This window comes from Neltuma alba, unplaced genomic scaffold, assembly GCF_004799145.2.
Source record: "Neltuma alba isolate B1F8T4 unplaced genomic scaffold, ASM479914v2 tig00011541_pilon, whole genome shotgun sequence".
NCBI classification, from domain to species: domain Eukaryota; kingdom Viridiplantae; phylum Streptophyta; class Magnoliopsida; order Fabales; family Fabaceae; genus Neltuma; species Neltuma alba.
The window spans coordinates 399,705-424,133 of NW_021636203.1; the positions used below are offsets into that span (position 1 = coordinate 399,705).

General features: G+C 33.3%; 3 protein-coding genes across 5 annotated transcripts in view; all 3 read left to right on the forward strand.

Moving 5' to 3' along the window:
* LOC114714764 (persulfide dioxygenase ETHE1 homolog, mitochondrial) overlaps window positions 1–7,494 on the forward strand; it is a 32,271-nt gene extending 24,777 nt beyond the window's left edge. The window contains exons 3-11 of the mRNA XM_028899532.1: window positions 3,912–4,164; window positions 4,351–4,479; window positions 4,631–4,738; window positions 5,647–5,781; window positions 5,968–6,009; window positions 6,136–6,195; window positions 6,280–6,333; window positions 7,085–7,109; window positions 7,213–7,494. Coding sequence (XP_028755365.1) covers window positions 3,928–4,164; window positions 4,351–4,479; window positions 4,631–4,738; window positions 5,647–5,781; window positions 5,968–6,009; window positions 6,136–6,195; window positions 6,280–6,333; window positions 7,085–7,109; window positions 7,213–7,295 — 873 coding nt within the window. The 5' untranslated portion in view covers window positions 3,912–3,927 and the 3' untranslated portion in view covers window positions 7,296–7,494. The remainder of the gene's footprint in view (window positions 1–3,911; window positions 4,165–4,350; window positions 4,480–4,630; window positions 4,739–5,646; window positions 5,782–5,967; window positions 6,010–6,135; window positions 6,196–6,279; window positions 6,334–7,084; window positions 7,110–7,212) is intronic.
* A 3,651-nt stretch (window positions 7,495–11,145) lies between these two features.
* Window positions 11,146–16,524, forward strand: LOC114714781 (60S ribosomal protein L18a-like protein). Its single transcript, XM_028899552.1, has 4 exons — window positions 11,146–11,518; window positions 13,147–13,222; window positions 15,133–15,250; window positions 16,166–16,524. Exons 1-4 carry the CDS (start codon window positions 11,278–11,280, stop codon window positions 16,226–16,228), a joined length of 498 nt encoding a protein of 165 aa, XP_028755385.1. The 5' UTR covers window positions 11,146–11,277; the 3' UTR covers window positions 16,229–16,524.
* A 984-nt stretch (window positions 16,525–17,508) lies between these two features.
* Window positions 17,509–20,355, forward strand: LOC114714780 (neuroguidin-A-like). Of its 3 annotated transcripts, XM_028899550.1 has the most exons (9): window positions 17,514–17,715; window positions 17,791–17,877; window positions 18,062–18,149; window positions 18,351–18,530; window positions 18,620–18,799; window positions 18,892–19,065; window positions 19,151–19,302; window positions 19,418–19,544; window positions 19,964–20,355. In XM_028899550.1, exons 2-9 carry the CDS (start codon window positions 17,831–17,833, stop codon window positions 19,973–19,975), a joined length of 960 nt encoding a protein of 319 aa, XP_028755383.1. In that variant the 5' UTR covers window positions 17,514–17,715; window positions 17,791–17,830; the 3' UTR covers window positions 19,976–20,355. The 3 variants fall into 3 exon arrangements, with proteins under 3 accessions (XP_028755382.1, XP_028755383.1, XP_028755384.1); XM_028899549.1 differs by lacking the exon at window positions 19,964–20,355 and having other exon boundaries at window positions 17,509–17,715; window positions 19,418–19,942; XM_028899551.1 differs by lacking the exon at window positions 19,964–20,355 and having other exon boundaries at window positions 17,574–17,715; window positions 17,799–17,877; window positions 19,418–19,944.
* Window positions 20,356–24,429: the final 4,074 nt, after the last annotated feature.

The window sequence follows — 24,429 nt, forward strand, 5'->3', positions numbered from 1 at the left end:
TTTCATGGAATCGGCTCTTCTCGCTGCATGATCACTGGACTCATTTTAGTTTATTGTTTAGCATTCTACAGTTGCTGCGAATGAAAGCTTTTGTCCAAGACTAGAATTGTACTGACTCTTTTCTCATGAGCCATCATCGTGTATATAAAATAGGAATGAAATTAAAAAATTCTTAAATGTTAAATAAGAGTTAATAAAATTTAAAATTTTTATAAAAACATGTCAAAAGCGATTGAGGAGGTATTTGGATAGAAACCAAATCATAATTTTAAAAGCATTTTTATAATATACGAAGTAAATATATGAAAGAGTTTGTCTCGTTTTACAGAAAAAACACTTTGCTAGCTTCTCAAACACCTCCTAATTCAAATGGACTCAAGGCTTCTGGTTTGAAATTGAGACAGTAGTATTTAAAAATAGGTTTTTAATTATAACTTCCGATACACAGAATAAATATACAAGTGCTCAAATGCAAACAAGCCTCAGTACAATTTATTTTAAGTACTTTTGCTCGTGTTGATACAATTTTTTTTTTGATACCAGAGAAATAAATAAAGCAAGATAACGGCCCCTAAGCAATATGACCAGTCGCGATCAGCTCTGAGAGGATGTCAGTTCTGTAAATTTGCAGACCCACTGGGCAGCAGAGAACCCGTGTGCTCAAGTTAACTTGTCTCTTATTAGATGGTCACCAAAGGGATCTAGGTCTAAGTATGTAAACAGGATCCTTAATTAAAATTTTCTTAGCTTTGAAGTTAACTTTTCATGGCCGAAAAAGAAATCTTGATCTAACTTTCAAATTATGATTTTAGATTCTTCATTCTCCTTATAAAAAAGATATTATACATTTATTTATTTTTTATATTTAGACACTTCTACCGGAGAAAATTTAAATCTTGATTAGTTATACTGTGAAAAATTATAGACTGAAATACTTATTTTTTCAGATTGAAATAGAAGTTTAAATTCTTTGCAGGTTTTACTTGTGGCATTGTGTTTCTCTTATAATATAATGGAAACTTTGACAAAGGAAAATTGATAAACTCTTAATAGAGTTTATGCTTGGACATTTTTAGAGCATTGTTTCAACTTGATCGCTTTTTCCTTTTGTTTTATATTCTTGTATTTCTATTTTTCCTCCTCTAACAATTACTTAATATTTTTTTGACTTCTGTTTAAGGTGATTGGTATTAGCAGAGATTTACTAAGAGATAAGATTGTATTGCTCCTTTCCTTTCCCTTCATATTTTCTCCTATTTATCCAACTCGCCATCTCTCCGTCTTCCTTCTCCTTTTGAAATTTTTCTTTCTTGAGTCATATCTTTTGAAGTCCCCATATTTCATTTGCGTCACTAGAGTTATGTTATCTATAAATTATAGATATTAGGCTTATTTATTACATCTTGTATACAAATAATAAAAAGGGAAAAATATTTTCAATAATAAATAAGAAAGGGTCTAATTCTTTTCATTAAAGAGGATCACATCCATATCATCTCACATCATGTTCCATTATTATTATTATTATTATTATTATTATTATTATTATTATTTGGACATTAAGCAAGAGAACATGTTTTCGAATTCTAATTTAGTCAATGTTTGGATAGAAATAAAACTATAATTTTAAAAGTGCTTTTAAAATATACAGAATAAATATGTAAAAAAATTTGTTTCAATTTGTAAAAAAGTCTTTTTAAAAGCATTTCTTCAATAATCCAAACGCCTTTTTACACTTTGTTTAGCTCGGCAGAAAAAAGAGGAGGAGAGGGACTTCAATAGAGTAAAAAGGAGGGCATGGGAAGGGAGGAGAGATATAGAGGGGAGGGGAAGGAAGAGGAGGGGAGGGGAGAAATTTTAATAATATTTTATTTAGATTGATTGGAAGAGAAAAAAGAGGAGGCATTTTAATGATACTTTATTTGACATAAGAGGGGTAGGGACGGGAGTTATTCAAAAATGAGCTATTTTACTTTTATAAAATTTAAATAAAGTTTTTTATTTTTTTTATTTTATCAATATGTATGAGGCAATTTATCAATTTGAAAAAAAAAAAAAACTAGGTTGTGCTTTTGCCTTGAGAAAAACAAACAAAAAAATTGAAATAAAATTTCTTTCCACAATGTTATTCGTTGATTCTGTTGGATTCGAAAGAAAAATTACATTTTTACAATTTTTTATCTTTTATTTCCTTATTTTTTTAATTTTTAACTAATTAAAAGATTAAAAGATGCTTATTATCTAGCTTAAGTTAATATTACTGTAGATTGACTTTTTTTAAAATATTATAATTCTTCATCGTTTCTTTTTTTTTGTCCCAATGATTTTTATCATTTCATTTTTTTAACAAAATTTTAAGTAGTTTGATTTTTCTAGTTGAATATAAAAAGAAAATGAAGTTGAGTTGCTTAGAATTACTAAAATTATAAGATTGAGAGAGAAATATAGAATGAAAGGGCCAAAGAGAGGTCAACAGAGAAATTATATTATTTTACTAAGACTAGTTATGAAATTAAATATTTTTCTCTCATTTTCACTTTCAAAAACCCTACTTTTTAAAGGGAAGCCAGAGAAAAAAGGAGAGAATGGGAACCCCTCCCTTCCTTAAAAATTGTTCTAGCCAAACGAGGAAAGGGAGTCACTTCCCTCCCCTTCTCTTTGAAAAGCCCGTACCAAACACAATGTTAGTATGTTGGACTACTGGCACACTAAGAAGAAAAAGTGGAAACAGGCCAGGCCTTGCTTTTAACAGACCAGGCCCATTTTGTAGCCTATTAGTTTAAGTCTGGCCTGTAACCTATTACAAGCCGTCTAGCTTGTTTCCATCTCTATTAGGAAGATAGTTTTAAGACAACAACATTTGCATGATTGCATCACATCAAATAGCAATGTAAAAATGAACCTTAAATTGGGGGTAATATTATACTACTATGGATATTTAATATAAGATTTTACTCAACTAATTTAAATAAATTAAGTAAAATAGTTAAATTAATTGTTTGTCAAAAAAGTATGTGTTGATTTCTTTTAAAAATATTCTTTTAAATCATTTGGATTGAAAATAACATTTGATGCAAACTCCCTAACACAACACAATAGGGGTTAGTTTGGATAAATAAAGAGAACAAAATTGATTAGAATATTATATTTATGACCAAATTTAACTCCTATAGACTCATATTAAGAATGACAGATGGTATATTAGTTTTTCTCTTTTTTGTAAGATTTATTTTTTAGTCTTTCTAAATATTAAATACATTTTTATTAATTTTACTGCTTAATTTTGCAAGTAGAGGCCCTATCAACTGTTGGGTATTAAGAATGAAAAACTTTCTAAATAGGGATTCCAACCTAACTCTGTTAGTTCTAGTTCTTTAATTCTATAAAGTATTTTTTTTTCATTTTTTATTTTAATGCCACGAATTAAATATGTTGAAATTAAGATTTTAAAAAGGAAAAATGTATTTTTTAAATTAAAAAAATAATAAAAGTTTATTTAGAGTTAGAGGGAGAGAGAATGTATTGCCACAGATAGAGGGAGAGGGAGTCTATTCGGTAGTATTATAGCGTGTGTATATCATCTCCCCCGTCTGGGCCATTGCCAGAAAGGCAGAAGCTGCTCAGTCGTCCTGCAATCTCTGTATTATAGTGTGTGTATTTCATCTCCCCCGTCGGGCCCATTGCCAGAAAGGCGGAAGTTGCTCAGTCATCCTGCAATCTCTGGTTGAGTCATCATCTTTTTTAAATAAGATAGTATATGTGACAAAACTGTCACTACCAAGCGCCTGACTTCCAATTGTCTTCTTCAAACGGCGGTTTTAGCTAATGCTAATCTGATCGAAACCCACGTCCTCCCATTGCTGTTTTTCGCAACCAACAATACCCACGTGCTTTATCTACGTTTTTTCCAAGTTATTTTTGGTCCCGATGCTGTGTCTTCAGCTTGTCAGAGTCTCTCTCTCTGCTTCCAAATTCTCCACCGCTTTGCCTCTAGCTCCAATTTCTAGAGTAGTTCCCGGAACTTCAAGGCTCAGATCATCAATGGCTGCTTACTCGACTTTGTCTCAGTCGTCTAAGCTTTTGTTCCGTCAGCTTTTCGAGAAAGAATCCTCAACCTACACTTATCTCCTCGCTGATGTTTTACACCCCAATAAACCAGCTGTGGTAAGTTCTCGATCATATAGGATTCTTTTATCTTGATTATAATCTGGTTCTTCATCATTTTGTGCTGTAAATTGGGTTACTGGAGTTTCTAAGAAATTGTTTCTGGGGTTTATGTTGTTAAGGGATTGGGGATTTCCTGGCATATTTGTTGTGTGATTGATGGAGACTTTTCTTTTTAATGTTCAGTTGATTGACCCAGTAGATAAGACAGTGGATAGAGATTTATCACTCATTCAACAATTAGGACTAAGTCTTGTGTATGCCATGAACACCCATGTACACGCTGATCATGTCACAGGGACAGGCCTCATTAAGGTGTGCTGTTTCTAATTTTTGATTTTCCACATTAAAATTTTCTATGTGATCTGCTTCTGGATTCTTTTTTTTTTCGCAATAGTTTATTAAATTTGAAAAGCTCCTTTGAGTAAACATTTGTAATTACTTGATGTTTAAATTTTTTGTATAGAGCAAAGCTCCAGATGTAAAATCTGTCATTTCAAGAGCAAGTGGTGCAACAGCTGATCTGTATGTAGAGCATGGCGATAAAGTCAGTTTTGGTGATCTCTTTCTGGAGGTAGTATTTACAGTGTCTTGCTTGGTTTTGTGTGTTCATATTAGATATGGCCTGGTAAATTTTCTTAGGTTTTTGCCATAGGTTCTTTCAGTACAAACTTTTTTTGCGCTTTTTTTTTTTTTTTTTTTTTTGTGATAGGAGCCAATTACAATTTACAACCACGCACGCACCCTCCTTAATCCTTCCCCATAGGGAGGAAACGCTTACCCACACACACACTCCATGCCCACCTAAGGGGTTTGAACCTGCATAGCATAGGTGGATCTTTTTGGAACTAATCATGATGATATTGAGTGTTTTTAAAAAGCTGGTCCGTGTTCCATAAATCTATTAAAGAACTTTGCAGAAGCATCTAAAAACTGAATTGAAGTTTTCCCCTTTCATATATTGCACTGAATGATAAATCTTCAGCAAACATCCATCTGTGCAGCTCAATTTTTGGTGGTGTAAACGTATGTGTTTGTAAAGAGAAGTATTATTCTACTGACTGGAAATTATTACCAATCATTTTCCCTCGATGTTAATTATGTTAAACCAGACATGCTTTCCCATACATTGCACGGAGCATGAAGAATGAGTTATCTTGTTCATGGCTGTTAACTAGTGTGACTTGCTATACATACATATTACTAATAGATAATAGATTGATTTATCGACTACTAGGTGAGCCTTCTATGCATTGCACCACATTTAAGGAATAGGGCACCTGTTCACATTTGTAAACAATGTGACTTGATATATATTTATATTTTATATTGATTTTGGCATAAATGTAAAAGGATCTGCTTTTTTTCCTAATGTTTGTTGGGCAAAAGGTTCTTGTTCTCTTTTACACTATGTTGTGGGTGACATGTAATCATATATTACTCCCTAATGTGTAAGATTTATTGCTGTCTTTATTGTTCTAGGTTCGTGCTACTCCTGGCCATACAGTGGGCTGTGTGACCTATGTGACAGGAGATGCTTCTGATCAGCCTCAACCTAGGATGGCATTCACAGGAGATGCCCTGTTGATTCGTGGATGTGGAAGGACAGACTTTCAGGTATACGCTATGCTCCAGTTTTCTTGAAAGATACTACATCCGGTCCTTAATATAGATCCACCTTAATGAAGAAATTGAACTACAAAGTGGATTTTATATTAAGGACCCAAGGTAGTAGTTTCTTATTTAATTCCTGAAGCATTGAAGAATGTTGACATTATGTCCTTCCAATGCGTTACTGCACAGGGTGGAAGTTCAGAGCAGCTATACAAGTCAGTGCATTCACAGGCAAGAGCTTGAGCGTACATTAAACTGACAATTAGAAATGTAGAGTTGTAGACTAGAAGGTTTAATATGGTATTTCTTCTTCAATGAGTTTGTGTATAATCTCATTTTCCATCTTTTTGGAACCAGATTTTTACATTGCCCAAGGATACGTTACTCTATCCAGCTCATGATTACAAAGGATTCGCGGTAAGGAGGAAACCCATAGCTTTTTCATTACTTAAATTTTAGAAAGTTGCTCAAACTGCAATTTACTCAAACTGCTGATTTCAGGTAAGCACTGTAGGGGAGGAGTTGCAATACAATCCCCGCCTCACAAAGGATGAGGTAATTTTCACATGAATTTTTGGAAAAGCGAAATTAAAGAAGTGATTTTGATAATAGAAAATAACCCTCTTGCTCATCCTTTAAAACAGGAGGTAAAATATATAAAAATTAAGTAATGATTACAAATACCTGAGGGATATTGCAGAATGAGGAAGGAAAGGAAATCTCCTCCGTCTCTCGATACCAAACAGGGATGTGTTTTCAGCATTGTTAGACACTCAGAAATCAAGCGAGCTAGTATTCTGTCATCAATTGTTTACTAGGAGATGCTGTTTGGTTAAATAGGATGATGAGTTGTGAATGTTGATTTCTACCCGTTTTATGTTAAAAAAACGAAAGTTCTTATGAGGTTATTCGAGTAGATCTTGTAATACCGATGAGTATACTGGTGACAAATAAAGAAACTCAAACATAATGAAAATTTAATTGTATTTTACTTTTCGTTTATGAAGCAAATGCACTTCTAACATGAAGCCTAATACTGCCTAGTACATATTTAAAACACTGGTATTATACCTGCTTGAGACTCTGCAAAAAAGAATTTTTGCATTTTACAAAACTCTCCTCACTTATTTATCTCATAGAACGCAAAAATGTCTTCCCCCCCCCCCGGCAAAAGCTGATCCAAACTAGCATTGATATTCTAATATGTAATGGATCTAGTCATGCTAGCATCAGTGTTTCTTAGGTTTTGGTTAGCCTCAATTGCAGCAGTGTCTCAATATTGATACTGTTTATGCTTCTTTTGCAGGAAACTTTCAAGAATATAATGGCAAGTAAGTGCTAGATGAATATATCTGTACAGAGTATTCTGAAAAAATAGAGCATATTTTCTCTATTCAAGTGAAGTACTAATGGCGCATTTGATTTTTGCGACAGATCTTAATCTTCCATATCCGAAAATGATTGACATGGCTGTCCCCGCAAATATGGTTTGTGGAATTCAATCAAAACCAACCTGAGCATTTGGGAACTTCATTTGGCTGTCTCCATGTGACGTATGGTAAGTTATGAAACAAAAATAAAACGACGCTTGTGGGTCTTGAAAGTGTTTGCTGCAGTCTGTAAAATTAAACTGCAAAGGATAATCTGAGCTTAGTGATATTACTTATTGTTCTGTGATATAAGTAATGATAACTGGTTAGATTTCTTTCTTTCTTACTCTCTGGGTCTTTTCTGATATAAACCAAGCTTCACAATTAATGGGCCGAACACGTAGATATTTAGAAAGGATGGACTGATAGTACTCCCCCTTTCTTATGGTAAGACCCGTTCCTCTGATCCTTAATTAAAAACTCTGTTTAAAATATTAATTTTCCCTCCAAAAGCTTTAATATTTCTCAACCAATTGAACTATCTGTTTTAATTAATGAACTTTATTGAGGATAATTTTAAAATCTTAGAAGCATTAACTAATTTTAGTTGAATTTCTTGTCTTGAATACATTCCACCAAGAGTCATTGGGCTTATTTAGAATATCTTACAAGTATCTTTTTAAATGTCATTTACAGAATACAAGATAAGTATGTGAGAGGAGATAAGGAGTTTTATCTCAGTTTTTATGAAAGTGTTTATAAGTACTTGTGCGATGTTAATCCAAATAAGCCCATTATTGGATTATCACAAGCTACATTATTGCCTTGATTAATTACAAATTAGTAAGATTGAAAACTTAACAGTGTTTCTTTGATTGATTAATCGCGAACGGGTTAAGGGAATTACACTCATAAGGAGCAACTTGATTGATGCCGATGAGGAACTAAAATATTTCAAAATAGTACCTAAGGGTCTTTAAATGATCATAATGCCCAAGTTAATTCCTAAAATATTTTTCCAATGTTTTATGATAAAATTTATAAAATAATATACGAATGAAGAAAGTATCAAAGATTGGACTAATAATTGAACTGATCAATACATAATACTCCTCCGGTCCTTAATATAGGATTTAATTGGTTTTGGTCTTAAATATAAGACTCATTTCTCATATTTATCAATTTTCTCTAAATTACCCCTATAGATATTCCCTAAACCATAATCAAGTAGAAGAGGGAGAAATGTATTAAGAAAGATGATCATGGTAGGAAAACATGTCACATTTCTTATAATTAACTAACTTACTTAACTTTTTTAATCTAATCAAATTAGTCAAATGGGTCTTATATTAAGGACCGGATGCAAGAGTCAGTGGCCGAATTGGGTTGAACCAAAATCCAATAAGCCAAAATTAAAATAATATAATATAATTGAAATAGAAAATATATTCATATTTGATTATGATTTCTAGCACACAATGTATAAATCCTAATTATTGAGTTGATTTTGGTTCTAAATATAAAACATATTTTTCACATTTATTAGTTTTTCCTAAATTAACCTTATAGATACTTTCTCAACCATGATCAAGTAAAAGAATGAAGAATAATATTATAAAAGATGATTATGGTGTTTTAGGAAAAATATGTTATATTTTTTACAATTAATTAATTACCTAACTTTCTTAATCTAATTAAATTAGTTAAATCGGTCTTATATTAAGGATCGAAGTAATATCATTTTACATCATTATTGGAGCATGCCAATCTTTAAAGGGAAAATTTCAGTTAAGGACCACAGAAAACAATTTATATCAGTCAAGGACCAAAACTTTCTGAAATTTCACTGCAGGACCAAGAGACTAAATTGAAATTAAAATTTAGAGTAAGATTATAATAATACCCCTATCTTTTTATTTTATTAAAAAATAAATATTAACGGAAGCTACTGTTCCGACCACCAATGCTCAGGTGGCTGCCGTCGGGGGTTGGACCTCTGGTGGCCGGAACAGTAACTCCGGTAGCCGAAATTTTTTTTGTTTAAAACAAAGTAACCAATGAAGGGTTTGAACCCATGACTCCTTGGCACACCAAAAAACTTGTAACCACCAAGCCAAGTAATCCATTTAATCATATAATGCAAATAAAAATATATATAACAAAACAAACGCAACTGTCCAAATATAAGTGAATAAGTGAAATTCGATGATTTACAAGTGGAATTCAGCATTTATAATAAAAATTAAGCAATTTACAAATAACATAATAGAATTCATAATCCCAAATGCAAGTGTTTAAGTGCAAATGAACAAGTGAAATTTGAAGATTCACAACAAAAGTTTATGGATCTACAATCCAAATTTGGCAAACACAAGAGAATTCACAACTCAAAATGTAAATGTTTGAGTGTAAGTGAACAAGTGAAATTCGACGATTTACAAATGAGATTCAGCAATTTATAACAAAAATTAGACAATTTACAAATAATATAATGAAATTCACAACTACAAATGCAAGTGTTTAAGTGTAAATAAACAAGTGAAATTTAAAGATTTACAACCAAAGTTTATAGATTTGCAAGTGAATTTAGACAATTTACAACAAAAATTTAAAAATTTACAAATAATATAATGGAACTCACAATCCCAAATATAAGTACTTAAGTGTAAATGAGCAAATGAAATTTGAAGATTTACAATAAAAGTTTATAGATTTGCAAGTGAAATTCGACAATTTCACCTGTTCATTTACACTTAAACACTTACATTTAGGGTTATGACTTCTATTATGTTATTTGTAAATTGGCTAATGTTTGTTGTAAATTGCTGCATTTTATTTGTAAATCGTTGAATTTCACTTGTTCATTTACACTCAAACACTTATATTTTGGATTGTGAATTCTCTTGTGTTTGCCAAATTTGGATTGTAAATCCATAAATTTTTATTGTAAATCTTCAAATTTCACTTGCTCATTTGTATTTAAACACTTGCATTTAGGATTATGAATTCTATTATATTATTTGTAAATTACCTAATTTTTGTTGTAAATTGCTAAATTCCACTTGTAAATCGTCGAATTTCACTTGTTCATTTATATTTGGACAGTTGCGTTTGTTTTGTTATATATATTTTTATTTGCATCATATGATTAAATGGGTTGTTTGGCTTTGTGGTTATAAGCTTTTTGGTGTGCTAAGGGGTCATGGTTTCAAACCCTTCCTTAGCCATCTTGTTTTAAACAAAAAAAATTCTGGCTACCGGAAGTCCAACCCCCGGCGGCGGCTGTGCCAGTGGCCGGACCTCCGACCTCCGGTGGCCGAAACAGTAGTTCCGGTTAATATTTATTTTTTAATAAAATAAAAAGAGAGGGGTATTATTATAATCTTACTCTAAATTTTAATTTCAATTTGGTTCTTTAGTCCTGTAATGAAATTTCAGAAAGTTTTGGTCCTTGACTGATTTAAATTGTCTTCTGCAGTCCTCAATCGAAATTTTCCCATCTCTAAATTTTGTCATTTAGTAAACGCTTCACTTTTGCACATGCTAATCCAAATTCCAAATCTACACGGTCTTAGGTACTCTATGATCTATGGTTCCAAAAAATAAAAAAACGTTACGATTATTTTATTTCACTACTAAAATTTTGTTGTCCGTCCTTTTTAATAAAATCAATCTTATTTAATACATGATGAAGGCCATATTTGATATAATTTTTTTATATTTTTTATTTTTATATATGATTAGTTTTTTTTAATATTGCATGAACTTTATTATATGTATGATTACAGCCTGTTTAAGGATAGTAATTGGAGCTTTCAAAAATTTTTCTATCTTCATTACGACATAAGCATGTTAGTGAGTTTTATTTTCACTTATATGAAAAATAGTTATAAATACTTAATAAAATAATAATAATAATAATAATAATAATAGACGGACCTGATTTCTGAGAAACTCCACTGGATTTGACTAGGAAGGGTTACTTCCCACGAACGTAATCGCCTCCCATTGACGTTGACTTCGGTGAGCTGCGGGCGATGCCCTTACTCCGTTGTCGATTTCCCCATAAATTAAAGCATTTAATGAAAGCCGAAAACTTTCGCTGACCAATCGGAGTCACAGACACGAAATGAAGATGAACAGAGACGACAACGTCAAAGCCGTTTCCGGCGACCCCCAGCATCCCTATCCTCCGCCGCCGCAGCAGCAGCCGTACCCACCACCTCAGTATGGCACCTTCCAAGGCGTCTCCAACTATCCGCCGCCTCCTCAGCCCGCGATCGGCTTCCCTCAGCCGGTCCCACCTCCTGGCGTCAGCAACCCGTCAGCTCCTCAGTATTATCCTCATGGCTACCAAGCGTCTCCACCGGGTATGTTTCTAGGTGTCCGCTCTCCCTTTTTGTTTTGACTGATTTGTTGTCTTTGTGGGTTAGGTTGGTGCTTGCGGATCAATATTATTGATTTAATGCTAGAATGAGTGATTTGAAATGGTTTTGGTTGTATTCGATCCAGTTTGTTGCTACGAAATGTCTTCAACTCGGTTAGTTGGGCTTATTTGATTTGGTTTGCTTAATGTAGAACTGTTTATCTTTCCTCACTTTAGTTGAAAGTTGAAACTGATACTTCATTTCTGTAAGGAATAATCTAAATATATTGATAACTTGGTGTTGAAGGCTAAATGGTTTTAGAGACGCTGTTGCTTTATAATTTACGGTGATCGATCTTTCATTAATGATTTTGCTTTGCCATCATGATCTTCAACTCTAATAGTTGAAGATACTTCGTTTAGAAATTTTTATCATGCTCTGAGTCATGCATATAAATTGTTGGCTCAGCATTCATATTCTAATACCAGGATTCAGTTGCTATGCAAATGATGTATGCCTGGTCTTTTATTTTTACTTCCCTTCAACAGGAGGCGTTGTGACTTAGAAGTCCCTACGGTCAAGGGATGATTTGTCTGATGGTTCTTGGATGGGTTCGTTTGAGCTGATGGAGTTCCTTGTCTGACGGAAGGCATACACTAATTAGTTGGTCATTTTGTTTGTGTTTCAATGCTGAGTCTCATGTTTAGGAATGATCTCACATGAAGTAGAACTAGAGAAAATGTTGTTGAGACTTAATACTTGATTGCTTGAGCTTTGAGGTCCATTATGTATGTATTTGGATTAAATTTGCTCTTGATTTCTTGGATCATCCCATGGTATTGATATGCCAATGGTGTCTATGGATATGATGATGCCACTCTGAAATGATAGCAGCTTTCAGTGCTGCTGCATTTGTTGACTAATTTTATACAACTTAGGACAGTGATGTTAGTTGGCTTGGATATGAGTATAGATGATTAATTAGCGGTAGTTGTTTATTTGAATTTAGAGTCACAGATAAAACGTAGTTCTTTGCACTTCATGTCTGAACAAAAATTTACTGAGGCAAACTCTGTAGATTAGTAGTATTATCTGTGGCTTAAAAGTCATATTTGGACTCTGGATTCTTATTTTTTGTATATACTTGGTTATCCATTTTCCTTTCTGTATTTTAATGAATCCTCTTCGCAATAAATCTGAGCTGTTGATTAATACCTCCTTATATTATGTGCTAAAAGTATCATCTAAAGGTAAATAGCTTTTTTTATCTCAGTTGTCAAAAAGATTTATGAAATGGCATTTAAACAGGATCAACTAAAGAAGAAAAAGAAGTTTTACATAATTTCAAAGACTCTTTATAATATAGGTGCATGTTCATCAATCAGTCTTTTTATAATCTAGCATATACTTTATTAAAATACCTTGGTGAATGAAATAGGCATTATATTTTGATATTCATAACTGTGAATGGCCTTAAGATCTCCTCTTGCGAATGTCTAAATGAAGCTTAGTTACATAGAGATTTACTATGCATGGTTTGACTTTTATTTACTTGATTTTGATTTTTTTTTTCTTGTGTAACGAATATGCTGCTTGCTTTTGATAAATTTCCCTTTGTGTTATTATTTCAGGTTATGCAGTTGTTGAAGGAATGCCTGTGAGAGAGCGTCGGCTTCCCTGTTGTGGTATTGGCTTTGGCTGGTTCTTGTAAGTGATAATTTACATTTCACAGCATTAACTTATAGGCGTATGATTTACCCAAAAAACTTGTAGGTGTATTATAATCATATATAAGTTTTGTTATATATTTGTTTGGTTAGTTTTGAATGTTTTGATCACCATATATTTTAGCCTCAGATTCTGCTAGAGTCTGATTGCCTTTAACTATTTTTTACTACCTGATATGTTCTTTTGCTGAAATTTCCTTTGCTTTTTCTTTTTTGTTTTGTGAATTCAAATCTCAATTTATGCTATTGATTATAAGGAAAATACTTTGATTTTCTATCTATTTTTAGGGATAGGTTTCTGTGAGATTACAACATGCATAAAAACCACAGTGGAATTAAAATGTTATCCTTATTTTGTATTACGGTAGTGGGCTACCTGATTGAGCTCAACAGTGAAATTAGCAAATGATTGTGATAACTGATATGTCATTGCCAGCAAATTTTTCTCATGCTCTTCGCGGATGATATAGTTCTTATGGCGGAATCAAAAGAAGAGATTAACACTAGTTTAGAGTTATGGAGAAGGACTTTGGAGTCGAAAGGTTTCCGTTTGAGCAGGAACAAAACAAAATATATGCATTGTGATTTTGGAGGGAGGCAAGGTAATGGGGATTTGGAGGTGAGGATGGGAGAGCAAATTATTTCTCAAGTTTCAAAGTTTAAATACGTAGGATCCATTATACAGGAGGATGGGGAAATTGATGGAGACATTTCTCATAGAATTCAAGCTGGCTGGTTAAAGTGGAGGAAAGCTACCGGAGTTATTTGCGATAAGAAGGTATCTGAGAAACTTAAAGGAAAATTTTATCGGACTGCTATAAAACCAGCTATGATGTATGGTAGTGAATGTTGGGCAATAAAGGGAAAACAAGAGCACAAAGTCGGAGTAGCATAAATGAGGATGTTGAGATGGATGTGTGGTCATACAAGAAAAGATAGGATTCGAAATGAAAATATCAGGACAAGAGTCGGTGTGACACCTATCCAAGAGAAAATGGTTGAAAATCGCTTAAGATGGTTTGGACATGTGCAGAGAAGGCCTTTGGAGGCCCCGGTGAGGAGGGTGGATCAAATAAGATGGAGTCCCATAAAAAGAGGCAGGGGAAGACTGAGAAGAACGTTGAATGAGATCATTGAACGAGACCTCCTAGTCAATAACATATCTAAGGATTGGGTTGTTGACAGAGCATGATGGCGTCGTGTGATTCATGTAGCCGACCCCACCTAGTGGGATAAAGCTTGTTGTTGTTGTATGGTTGGTTTTAAAGGATTGGACTTTACAGTTCATTTTACTCTGGAAGGGGGGAGATGGAAACGGCATGAAATTTGGTCCTTTCATGAGACCCTTCCTGAACATCAACCAAGTTGGTCCCCTTCGAGGCAAGCTGCTCTGAGTTTCAGTAGTTTGTATCTATCGGTACCGACAATTTTTTTTTCCTATTACTGCACCCATCCTCTCCGCCCCTCAAAGGAGAAGGGAAAGATGATGGAGCCAGTATTTTGATTAGGATCGTGATATTGATTGGTACGGTTGGCATTTTTTTATTTCTAAGTTGGAGCCATTATTATATGATTCATGATCTTGTCCTGTGCATTAACTGGAGGAATTTTTCTTGGGAGTACTAAGTTAGTTGTAGGTAGTTAAATGGTTTCAGGTTGAGTTACCTGATTATGCAGGCACGATAAGAATAAATTTATCCTGCTACTAGATTTTTCCACGCTTCTTATGTAGTTTCATGAACATGCCGGAACTGTTAAGATTTTTGTTTTACATTATATTACATGTTTGATTCTCTAATTCCTCTCTTTTGCTGTCTGGTTATACCATGCTAACCACTTTTTGTTGTTTATATTGAGTTGTTGATTCCAAACGTTTCTTCTCCCGTGAAGGTTTATAATAGGTTTCTTCCTTGGTGCACTCCCTTGGTATGTCGGGGTAATGATTCTAGTCTGTTCCAGCAGACTAGACCACCGAGAGAAACCTGGATATATTGCATGTACAATTGCTGTAAGTGATTCCCTCTACCTTCCACTTTTGAATTGAAGCAAGTTTCAGCTTCATGTTCTGTATACATTTCCGTAGTGCCATTGCCATATTCAGATTTCATCTTGCCTCCCCAGAGGGTAGCACCGAACAATCTTGTACTCCCTAGTCCCTATTATAAGGCACTTTGGACTGATTCTCATCAAGGAATAACAGTTAACTCATTAAATCCATCTTAAATTGATAAAAAATTTCAATTTTATCCTTATTAATGAGGTTCTGAAAGAGTGAGAAAAATACGAAGAACCGCATTTAAGCATTAATTACGGTGGCAAATTTGACAAATAAGCATTAATAACTCTCTAAGGGTATGTTTGGATTAGCGGTGGAGAAGTAACTTTTTTTTCAATCTGACTTTTACAGAAGTCAGATTGGATAAAAACAGCTTCTTTGAGCTTATTGTATAAGTCCGTTTCAGTCACAGAAGTCAGATTGCAAAAATGTGATTCCAAACACATCCCAAATAAAAAAAGCTCCTTTTGCCAGTAGAGAAGTCAGTTTGAAGCTCCAGATGTGATTCCAAACACACCCTAAGTAATTTATATCAAAGACCAAAAAAAAAAAAAAAAAATCCTTTTAGAAGACGTCCTATAATAGGGACTGGGTGAAGCACTACTTTATCCGACTTGATTCTTTTCTGCTTTGAAGCCTCTTACGTACCCGAGCCTTTTAAGCATTATGCCCCTTTCCCAAAGTTCTTGAAATGATACAAAGTTATAAAGCTCTACAACAATCAAAAAGATGTCTAGGTTGGGGTTCAAGTCTCTCTCTCTGTTGAACTATATTGCAGCGTTTTCCCCATCAAACCGTTCCATGATTCATGAGAAGGGCCTCTGTCTATCTGATTAGATGGCTGATCTTGTGAGACTAATTTTGCAGGCTGTTCTTGCTACAATTGCAATTATTATTGGTGCAACAAGGGGACCACATGACTGGGATTGACTGGAAATTTTCAAATGGAGAGTTATACAGTCTTTTTACTTGGCATTGCATCAAAGTGGGACTTGTTACTGGAATCTGCACTTAAGTTTATGTACTGTGCTTAAAAGCCATGTTCATTGTTGCTGATAATCCCCTTCATATGCAATTTCTCCTGTTTGATTTGTCACAATTCGCTTGCTGGTACGTGGTTATTGTAATTATGATTTTAAGGGAAATCGTGTGCTTGTAATAACATATGAAGATGATATTATGTTCTTTATTAACATTTTGTATAAATGTTATTTTTTTCCCGCAAATATTATGAGAAAAACGCTTTGCAGTCATTCTGTGTGGGTAATCTGGCGCGTGGCCGATGTGGGAACAATAATCTGATTAGACTCGTTTTGATATGTTGTATAATCTCAGACATAAAAAACAACACTAGAGAAAATGGGTAAAGATAAGAAATAAAAACATAAATTTACGAGTCAATGAATTATAAGAACAAAAAGATTAAAAAATTATATAATAAAATAAATGAAAGAAATATAAACATAACGTAAAGAAAATATATTATTTATAAAAAAATTTAAAAAGCTACCCTATGGTACGAATGGAAATGGAAGATTCAGGAGGAAACAAGATGAAAAATTTTAACGAGATCAATTTAAAAAATTTTAAAATGACATTATAAGATTTGAATAAAATGAGAGCGTAAGATAAAAGTGTAAGAAAAATTGATTAAAAATTATTAGCCAAACTTTTTAAATTTCTTAAAATGTTCTATTTTTCTGAGTTGAATATAGATTCTAAGAAATAATTAATTAAAAACAAATTATTTGTTAATATTTATAATAATTTTATAAAATATTAAATTTAAAATATTGATTTTTTTTTCGTTGAACTTAAAGTATTGAAAAGCCAGACTAATTTTCTAAGAGTCTGTTTGGTACAGGAAAAACAGAAAGGCCCGGAGGAAAAATTTTAATAAGTTTGATTTAAAAAATTAAAAAAATAAGATTAAAAGATTTTAATTATTTCTTATTACTCTTTTATATTACATTTTTTTAATTAAAATTTTAAAACCTTATTTTTTAATTTTTTAAATTGAACTCATCGAAATTTTTTCTTCCTTTCTCTCCTTTTCATTTCTTTCGTACCAAACAAGCCCGAAGGGATTCGGTGAGTGTTAACTGTCGCCTCATTGTTTCTAATCATAAAACATTGATTCTTTTTTTTTTTTGTTTTTGGTGAATGTGAGATTACGAGGGAAAAAATTAGAAAGAAATAGAGAACCCCAGTCCGCGCCCGCTGCGGCTCAGCAGCTCTCGGTCTTGCTCGAGTCTAGACTCTCGTCTCACTCTCATGGTTAGAGTCTCACTCCTTTCGCTGCAACTCGCAGTCGCATCTTGCCTCTCAGCTCTCAGCCTCGTCGTCGTCTCTCATTTTTTGGCTCTCAGACTCGCAATCGAATCTCGGATCATCTGAATTTGACTCACCACTCTCAGGTACCAATGTTTTTATCCCTCTCTCTGTTCGCTCTATTTCCGGATTGATATTTAATAAAACTTATGTGTCTCCAGAATTACAGGTTACGAGGCAATTCTAGTTGTTTCATCAACCATGGAGGAGACTGCTAACCACTCAAATAATGGTGATGTCAAGAAAGAGTAAGTTTGTCTGTGTTGTTGCGCATTGAAAGCTAAATGTTATGAGTACTTCAATTTTTTGGTACTCAGACGCCCATAGGGACATGGTTGGAACTTTGTCAGGTTTATTTTCTAATTTCTTCACATAGGGACATGGTTGGAACTTTGTCAGGTTTATTTTCTAATTTCTTCACTTTGTTTACAGTGATGCGCCTCAGCTCTCTGCATTATTGAAAGAAATGAAAGAAGGACTTGATTCTATAAGAAGTAAAATTCAGTCTTTAACTGTCAAGGTACTGAAGCATCTCTATTAAGAAATGAAGTTTATTACTTTTTAGCGCTGCTTGCTTTTTCCTTGACTATCACAAAATTTATAATGCTATCATTTTGAATTTAACGCATTGGTTCTTACTTAAACTATTTTCTCGATACTTCTTTCTACCGTTGCCCCTTTAGCATGTCTAAAATAATTTGTTCCGTGTCTCTGAAATCAGGTCAAACAAGATGAGTACCCTACCGCGGAGGGATTTAGCTATCTTGAAGCTAAAAATTTGCTGCTCCTGAACTATTGTCAGTCCCTTGTCTATTATTTGCTCCGAAAGGCTAAAGGGTTATCAATAGAAGGACATCCTGTTGTGCGAAGTATTGTGGAGATTAGATTATTTTTGGAAAAGGTCAGGTTCAGTTCTCTGTCTTACCCTTGAAGATCATTTAGAAATATATATTCTGGGTTTAACAAATTCCACTTCCTCATCTACTGCAGATTCGGCCAATTGACAAAAAACAACAATACCAAATACAAAAATTAACAAAGGCTAGTGAGAATGTGAAGGGAAATGTTATTCCAAATGAGGAGCCAGTTGCACCCAATAAGAGTGAGGATCTATCAAAATATCGTCCGAATCCTGACATGCTTGTTAGCAAGTTAGATAACCAATCTCAGGTGAGTGATTAATAATATAGAATTCAGTAATGGTGGCATTATGAAGCTAGACATCTTGATTTTTCCTCTGACATAATTTCTTCATATTTTAGGATGGTGATGCTGTGTATCGTCCTGTAAAAATTGCTCCTACTTCTATGGAGTTAGATAAAACATCAAAGCAGGAAAGAAATGCGTTGAGAAGAGAGAAAGAGATTCTAAGGCAAGCTAAGCAGAGTGATTATATCAGGTCATTGATGAATGACATGGAGGATCGGCCTGAAGAGGTAACCTATTGTTTTATTTTGAGGCTTGAATGATAATGATTCAATGAGTTTAGTTGTTATATTATTTTGGCTGCATATGACACAGGTCAGGGATTTCATGGGAACCAGCAGGGAAGTTGAAAAACATGTTGCCAAGATGGAGGACCGTGCCCGGCAAGAAGAGGAGCTCTTCACTCGAGTCCCACTTTCAAAGATGGAAAGGAAGAGAGATAAATACTTGAAGAAATCAAGAAACGGGTATGAAAATTGCCTGGATTGTTATCTTATTATTTTAGCAAACATAACAAAGTGTTTGAGTTTGTGAAGATATTTTATACACACATCTTCCCCCTCGTTGTTAATTTTTTTCCAGGTTGCAAGGTCTGACAGAGAGTTTCTTTGACGAAATCAAAACATTACCCTTTGGGGATAAAAGTGGAGAGGAAATGGTGGGCTCTAGTAACAATGGTAGCAGGAAAGGAGGACTGAAAAAGCGAAAGGCATGCAACTTATACTTACCTTCTAAAACACAATTATCGTGTTACTTGAGCTACGGCTCGTGCTTTATATTTGTTTGTTCATCCAGTATCGCATCTGAATGGGATTTAACAATGCTATTACCTATCCCCCCCCTTCTCCCTGTTTTGCCTGAACAATGTTGTTGCCTATTTATTCGCCATATGTTTTTATAACATTTTTGTTCTCTAGATGCAAGGGTGAGTGGATTGTCTCCCCTTGCTGTCCTTTAAAATATTATGTATGGAAACCCATTAACCTTGGTCAAAATCACGTTTTAACTAGAGTGAGTTACATAGGAGTAGTTTTGTCTCGAAAGTTACTAAAATCCGTTTCCAACATGGAAACTTGATGAAACCATATCAATGGAGTTTTGGAATTGACATTTTTGTCTTATTTGCAGAGGAGACATTGAAGCTGACATTGAAGCTTGTTTTCACCTTAGAGAGTGGATGAAGTTGCTATTCAGAACTCGGTTATTGTGGCTCCGGGAGGAAGGTGTAGGGATGTAGGGAGGGCCTATCTTGCCCAAATTTTTCGTTTGACCATTTTGGATCTTTTTGTTTCGAAGATAAATTACTTGGTCATCTTTAGTCCTTATATCAAATCGTCAATCTAATGTCTTATTGTAATTTTTTATTGGGAGAATAGGTTTGTCAGTCCTTTAGTTTTATTAGATTTTGAATTAGGTCCCTCTAGTTTTTTTTTTTTTTTAATTATTGAATCCTTATACTTTGTTCTGTTAAAACCATAGGTCCTTCTGTTAATAAATTCTCAAAACACTGTTAGTTGGTCTCTCTCTCCTGTTAAAAGCGGGTGGCTCTCTGTCATCAGCCATAACCACTTCAATGATGACGCTGAGAAGGAGAGCTCTTTCTTCAACTGGTTCTGCTTCTCCATCAATATCGGCGTGTCGCTTCTATGTTGTTGTGGATGTTGATGCTAATCGATGAAGGTTATGTGCAATCCAGCACATTTGTACAGGACTCTAACTTGACTATAAGAAAGCCCAGCAGCTCGCATTAGGCTCTTCTATCTAGTTGTAATTTATTATTTAATACTCTTCCAGTCCTTAATATAAGATTCATTTAACTAATTTGATTGGATTAAGAAAGTTAGTAAAGTTAGTTAATTACAAGAAATGTGATATGTTTTTTCTAAAATATCATAATCATCTTTTTTAATATCCCTTCTCTTTCTTCTATTTAATTATAATTGAAAGAGTGTTCATAATGATAATTTAAAAAAAATTGATAAATGTGAGAAATAGGTCTTATATTTAGGATTAAAATCAACTCAATAATTGAGTTTTATATTAAGAATCAAAAGAGTATCTTGTTTGGTTACTATCTCTGCACGCTATTTCATGAAAGCTTTTTTTCTTGACGACGTTAGAGGAGGTTGATAGTTTCTTTCTTTTTTTTGGCCTTGAAGTTTGATAGTTTCTTTCAAGCTTTTGTTTTGATTTGATAGTTTCTTTCAAGCTTTTGTTTTGAGACCCTTGCATTATTCCATGAAAGAGTATTGATTTTTTAGTTTCAAGTGCTCATGACCTTCGGCAATATTAATTTATGATTTTAGATTGATCAATGCCAAAAAAGTAATCATAGTTATTAGAGTTTTAGGGATGAGGCTGTTTGGAGTGCCTAGAGGCTAAGGATGATGGTCACCTAGTCTGCAAGAGCTAGATACCCACTATTCCCACGTACCTTGTTCCTCAAAGACCCTGTCTTCATGAGTTGGAACCCACTAGTAGGATCCCACATGTGCTAGCCCCACCTCCTTCCCTCTTGGCAGAAGGCTCACTACTGGAGTAGTAGCATGGAAGCGGCACGCCGATATTGATGGAGAAGAACCAGTTAAAGAAGGAGCTCTTCTTCTCCTTCTTGGTGTCATGATGAAACTGGTCATGGTTGATGAGAGAGAGAACCACCGGCTTTTAATGGGGGAGAAAGAGCAACTAACGGTGTTTTGAGAATTTATTAATGGAAGGACCTATGACTTTAACAGAACAAAGTATTAGGATTCAATAAAAAGAAATAAAATTAGAGGGACCTAATTCAAAATCCAATGAAACTATAAGCATTGACAAATCTATTTTCTTTTTATTGACCATTGATAATAAGAGTTAATCCAATGCTTCTGAGCTTGTCATTGCTTTCCCTAATTTTGCCAATTGGGCATTGATTCCGCTTGGTCATTGAGATTGAACAAGTTTGTTTTGATGTTTTGAAAATGAAACCTGTCATTCTGCCTGACTACGTCGCTCTTATTTAAACTCAACAAATACTCAAATCTGATCTAATATCAAACACTGCAGATCAAACATTACCTTTAGTCATAAATATAAAATGTAAAGCAACAATAATTTATTTAATTAAGATATTTAGATACACACAAAAAGCTAGGCAAAGTTGGAACAAGCGAAACAACCGCACATATCGTTGGTGACACAATATCCACGTGCATAACCTTTGACGCGAGTACAAAAGTGCGAGCAATCTTTGTCTTTGCAGTTAGGTGTTTGGAATGCGCCACGAGGACAGTTCCGAGTTTGTTGTTCACTTGCTGCCTGCGCCTCAAGACCTGGTCAAAAATTGTTATCATAAAAAAATGCCTCATTTTAATAGTCTGCAAAAAATTTGGAATCTCTAAATAATACTTTCTCAGATTCAAAATATAAGTCCCTCTTGTTTGAAGCAATTCTATTCAAGGTATTGTTGATTACTAAATGTGGCTCCTTCCAACAGATATTCAAATATTAGCCCATCATATTCTAAGAGATTAGTTTTTTTTTGCTAGATTCAACCCCATTAGTTAGTTACTTATTTTTTGTTCCTATGTAGTGGGTGAAAGTGACTTATATTTTGGACAAAAGGACAAGCTAGGTTATCAGAATCATGAGTTTATGAGTAAAATTATGACAAAAATTTAGACTCAGATTGTAAATATATATATTTAATAGTTGAAAAACAAAAAATATCTCGGAATCTATTCTTACCGGTAATGAATAAGAGAAGCATAAGAACGACAATGACCTTGCTGCTTTTTGTAGAATTCATATTTAGAGAATATGATTTGGAGTGAAAATATGAAATGTGATCAGATCAAGCGGGATGCAAACTGTTTCTTTATATACAGCTTGGAGAGATTGCTTGACATTTAATTTCTCGGGTTTTCTTCCAAAAGCAGTTGATTATAAATCATTAAATTTCTTGGATTTTCTTCCAAAAGTAGTTTATTAATTATACAAATATGTAATTTTTTTCCTTACGAGAAGTTGATGAGATATATATATATATATATGTATCTGATAAATTGCATATTATTTATTTTAGGATTTTCTTCCAAAACTAGCAGGTTATGAGGTTTAGTTTAACAAAAAAGAAACAGATAGTAAATCACTATCAATGAATCATCAATCGATAAACTTTATTCCTAAAATTTTGTAATAGCCAGTTGAATTAAAAGTGGGTCGGTAGGGTTTAGCAATAAATATCAATAAATACTTTCAATGCCACACGTTAAAAACCAATATTAAAAAATTAAATGAATACCTTCAATGCCATTCCAGTGGTCAGTTATTAGCAGAGAGAGAATGGCTATAAAATTAAATGCATAATAATAGCTATTAATTGAAATATTTATCATTCTTATATTATTTATAGATACTTGTATCCCAAGTCCACAAACTAAAAAATGCATTAAATTGATACTTCTTTGATTCTATTTATAAGACACTTCCAGGATATTTCACACAGACCAAAAAAAGCCTTAAAATGCATTAACTCTCCATTAAAATATAACAATTTTCCAACTTTACCCCTATTTAATATATATATATCTTTCAAAAAAGATAACTATCTACATTATAATAAATGAAGGATGAAATATTACATTCACATTAAAAATTTAATGAAGTGACTTATAAATAGGACCCAAAAAAAACTTCTCTCTCTGCCTTATAAATAAGACTAGAGGAGTAAATTCTTTCACATTTATCCTCATTAAAAAATGATATGAAAATTATATTATATATTTTCTCTCACCTATTTACTTGATATCTCTATGCATTTATCAAGTTAACAGGGGTAAAAACTGGAAAAAAAACTCATTAATTACTCTACAAGTGACTTATATTTAGGAATAAACTTTTTTTTATAAATAACTTATAAATAAGAGCAAAATAGAGTATCTGAATAACTTACATTGTATATATTAATAAAATCATATTGTCAAATATGATTATTTGAAAAAAATACATCAGCATAAATGAACGGAAAATACGGAATCATCTCCATAAGCAACCAATTAGAATAAATTCATTACTCTTTAATTGCATTAGAGATTTTTAAAAATTATAAAAAAAAAGAAGTTATTGGGATATTAGTACCCAATAACTTATACTGTGTATATTAATAAAATCAGATTGTGAAATATGATTATTTGGAGTGGGGAAAATGCAGCCTTTGTTAATGAAGTTTACATCTTACAGAAACAGTGGCTGCATTGTATTACAATTGAAATTGTTGGTATGCCCTGATTTTTGCTATCTCTTGACCTTTTGTTATTGTTGGCAAATTAACGTTTACATTTGAACTTTCAACAACACGAGTCCTTCGTTAAACTTTTTATATTGGGCTTAGGCTAAAATGTTTCTTAAAAAAATCAAAAATTGAATTGTCCAAAGCCATGGATGTAATTGAAGAATTGTATGCTACCTAGCTAGAGAAACTTTCTTAGCTATGGTTTGTCAATAAACACATGGGAATCATCTTAGCCAGGATTTAATTAATTTCAAGATTCTTAGTTTTAATGCGACTCTACACATATCTAGTTGATAATTTGGCTCTGAAAATAGATTTCATT

Coding starts and splice junctions, on each gene's coding strand:
- LOC114714781 (XM_028899552.1), top strand. CDS start 11,278: ATGAAGATGAACAGAGACGACAACGTCAAAGCCGTTTCCGGCGACCCC. Junction 11,519..13,146: donor CTACCAAGCGTCTCCACCGG/GTATGTTTCTAG, acceptor TTATTATTTCAG/GTTATGCAGTTGTTGAAGGA. Junction 15,251..16,165: donor ATATTGCATGTACAATTGCT/GTAAGTGATTCC, acceptor CTAATTTTGCAG/GCTGTTCTTGCTACAATTGC.
- LOC114714780 (XM_028899549.1), top strand. CDS start 17,831: ATGGAGGAGACTGCTAACCACTCAAATAATGGTGATGTCAAGAAAGA. Junction 18,150..18,350: donor TTCAGTCTTTAACTGTCAAG/GTACTGAAGCAT, acceptor CTCTGAAATCAG/GTCAAACAAGATGAGTACCC. Junction 18,531..18,619: donor TTAGATTATTTTTGGAAAAG/GTCAGGTTCAGT, acceptor CATCTACTGCAG/ATTCGGCCAATTGACAAAAA.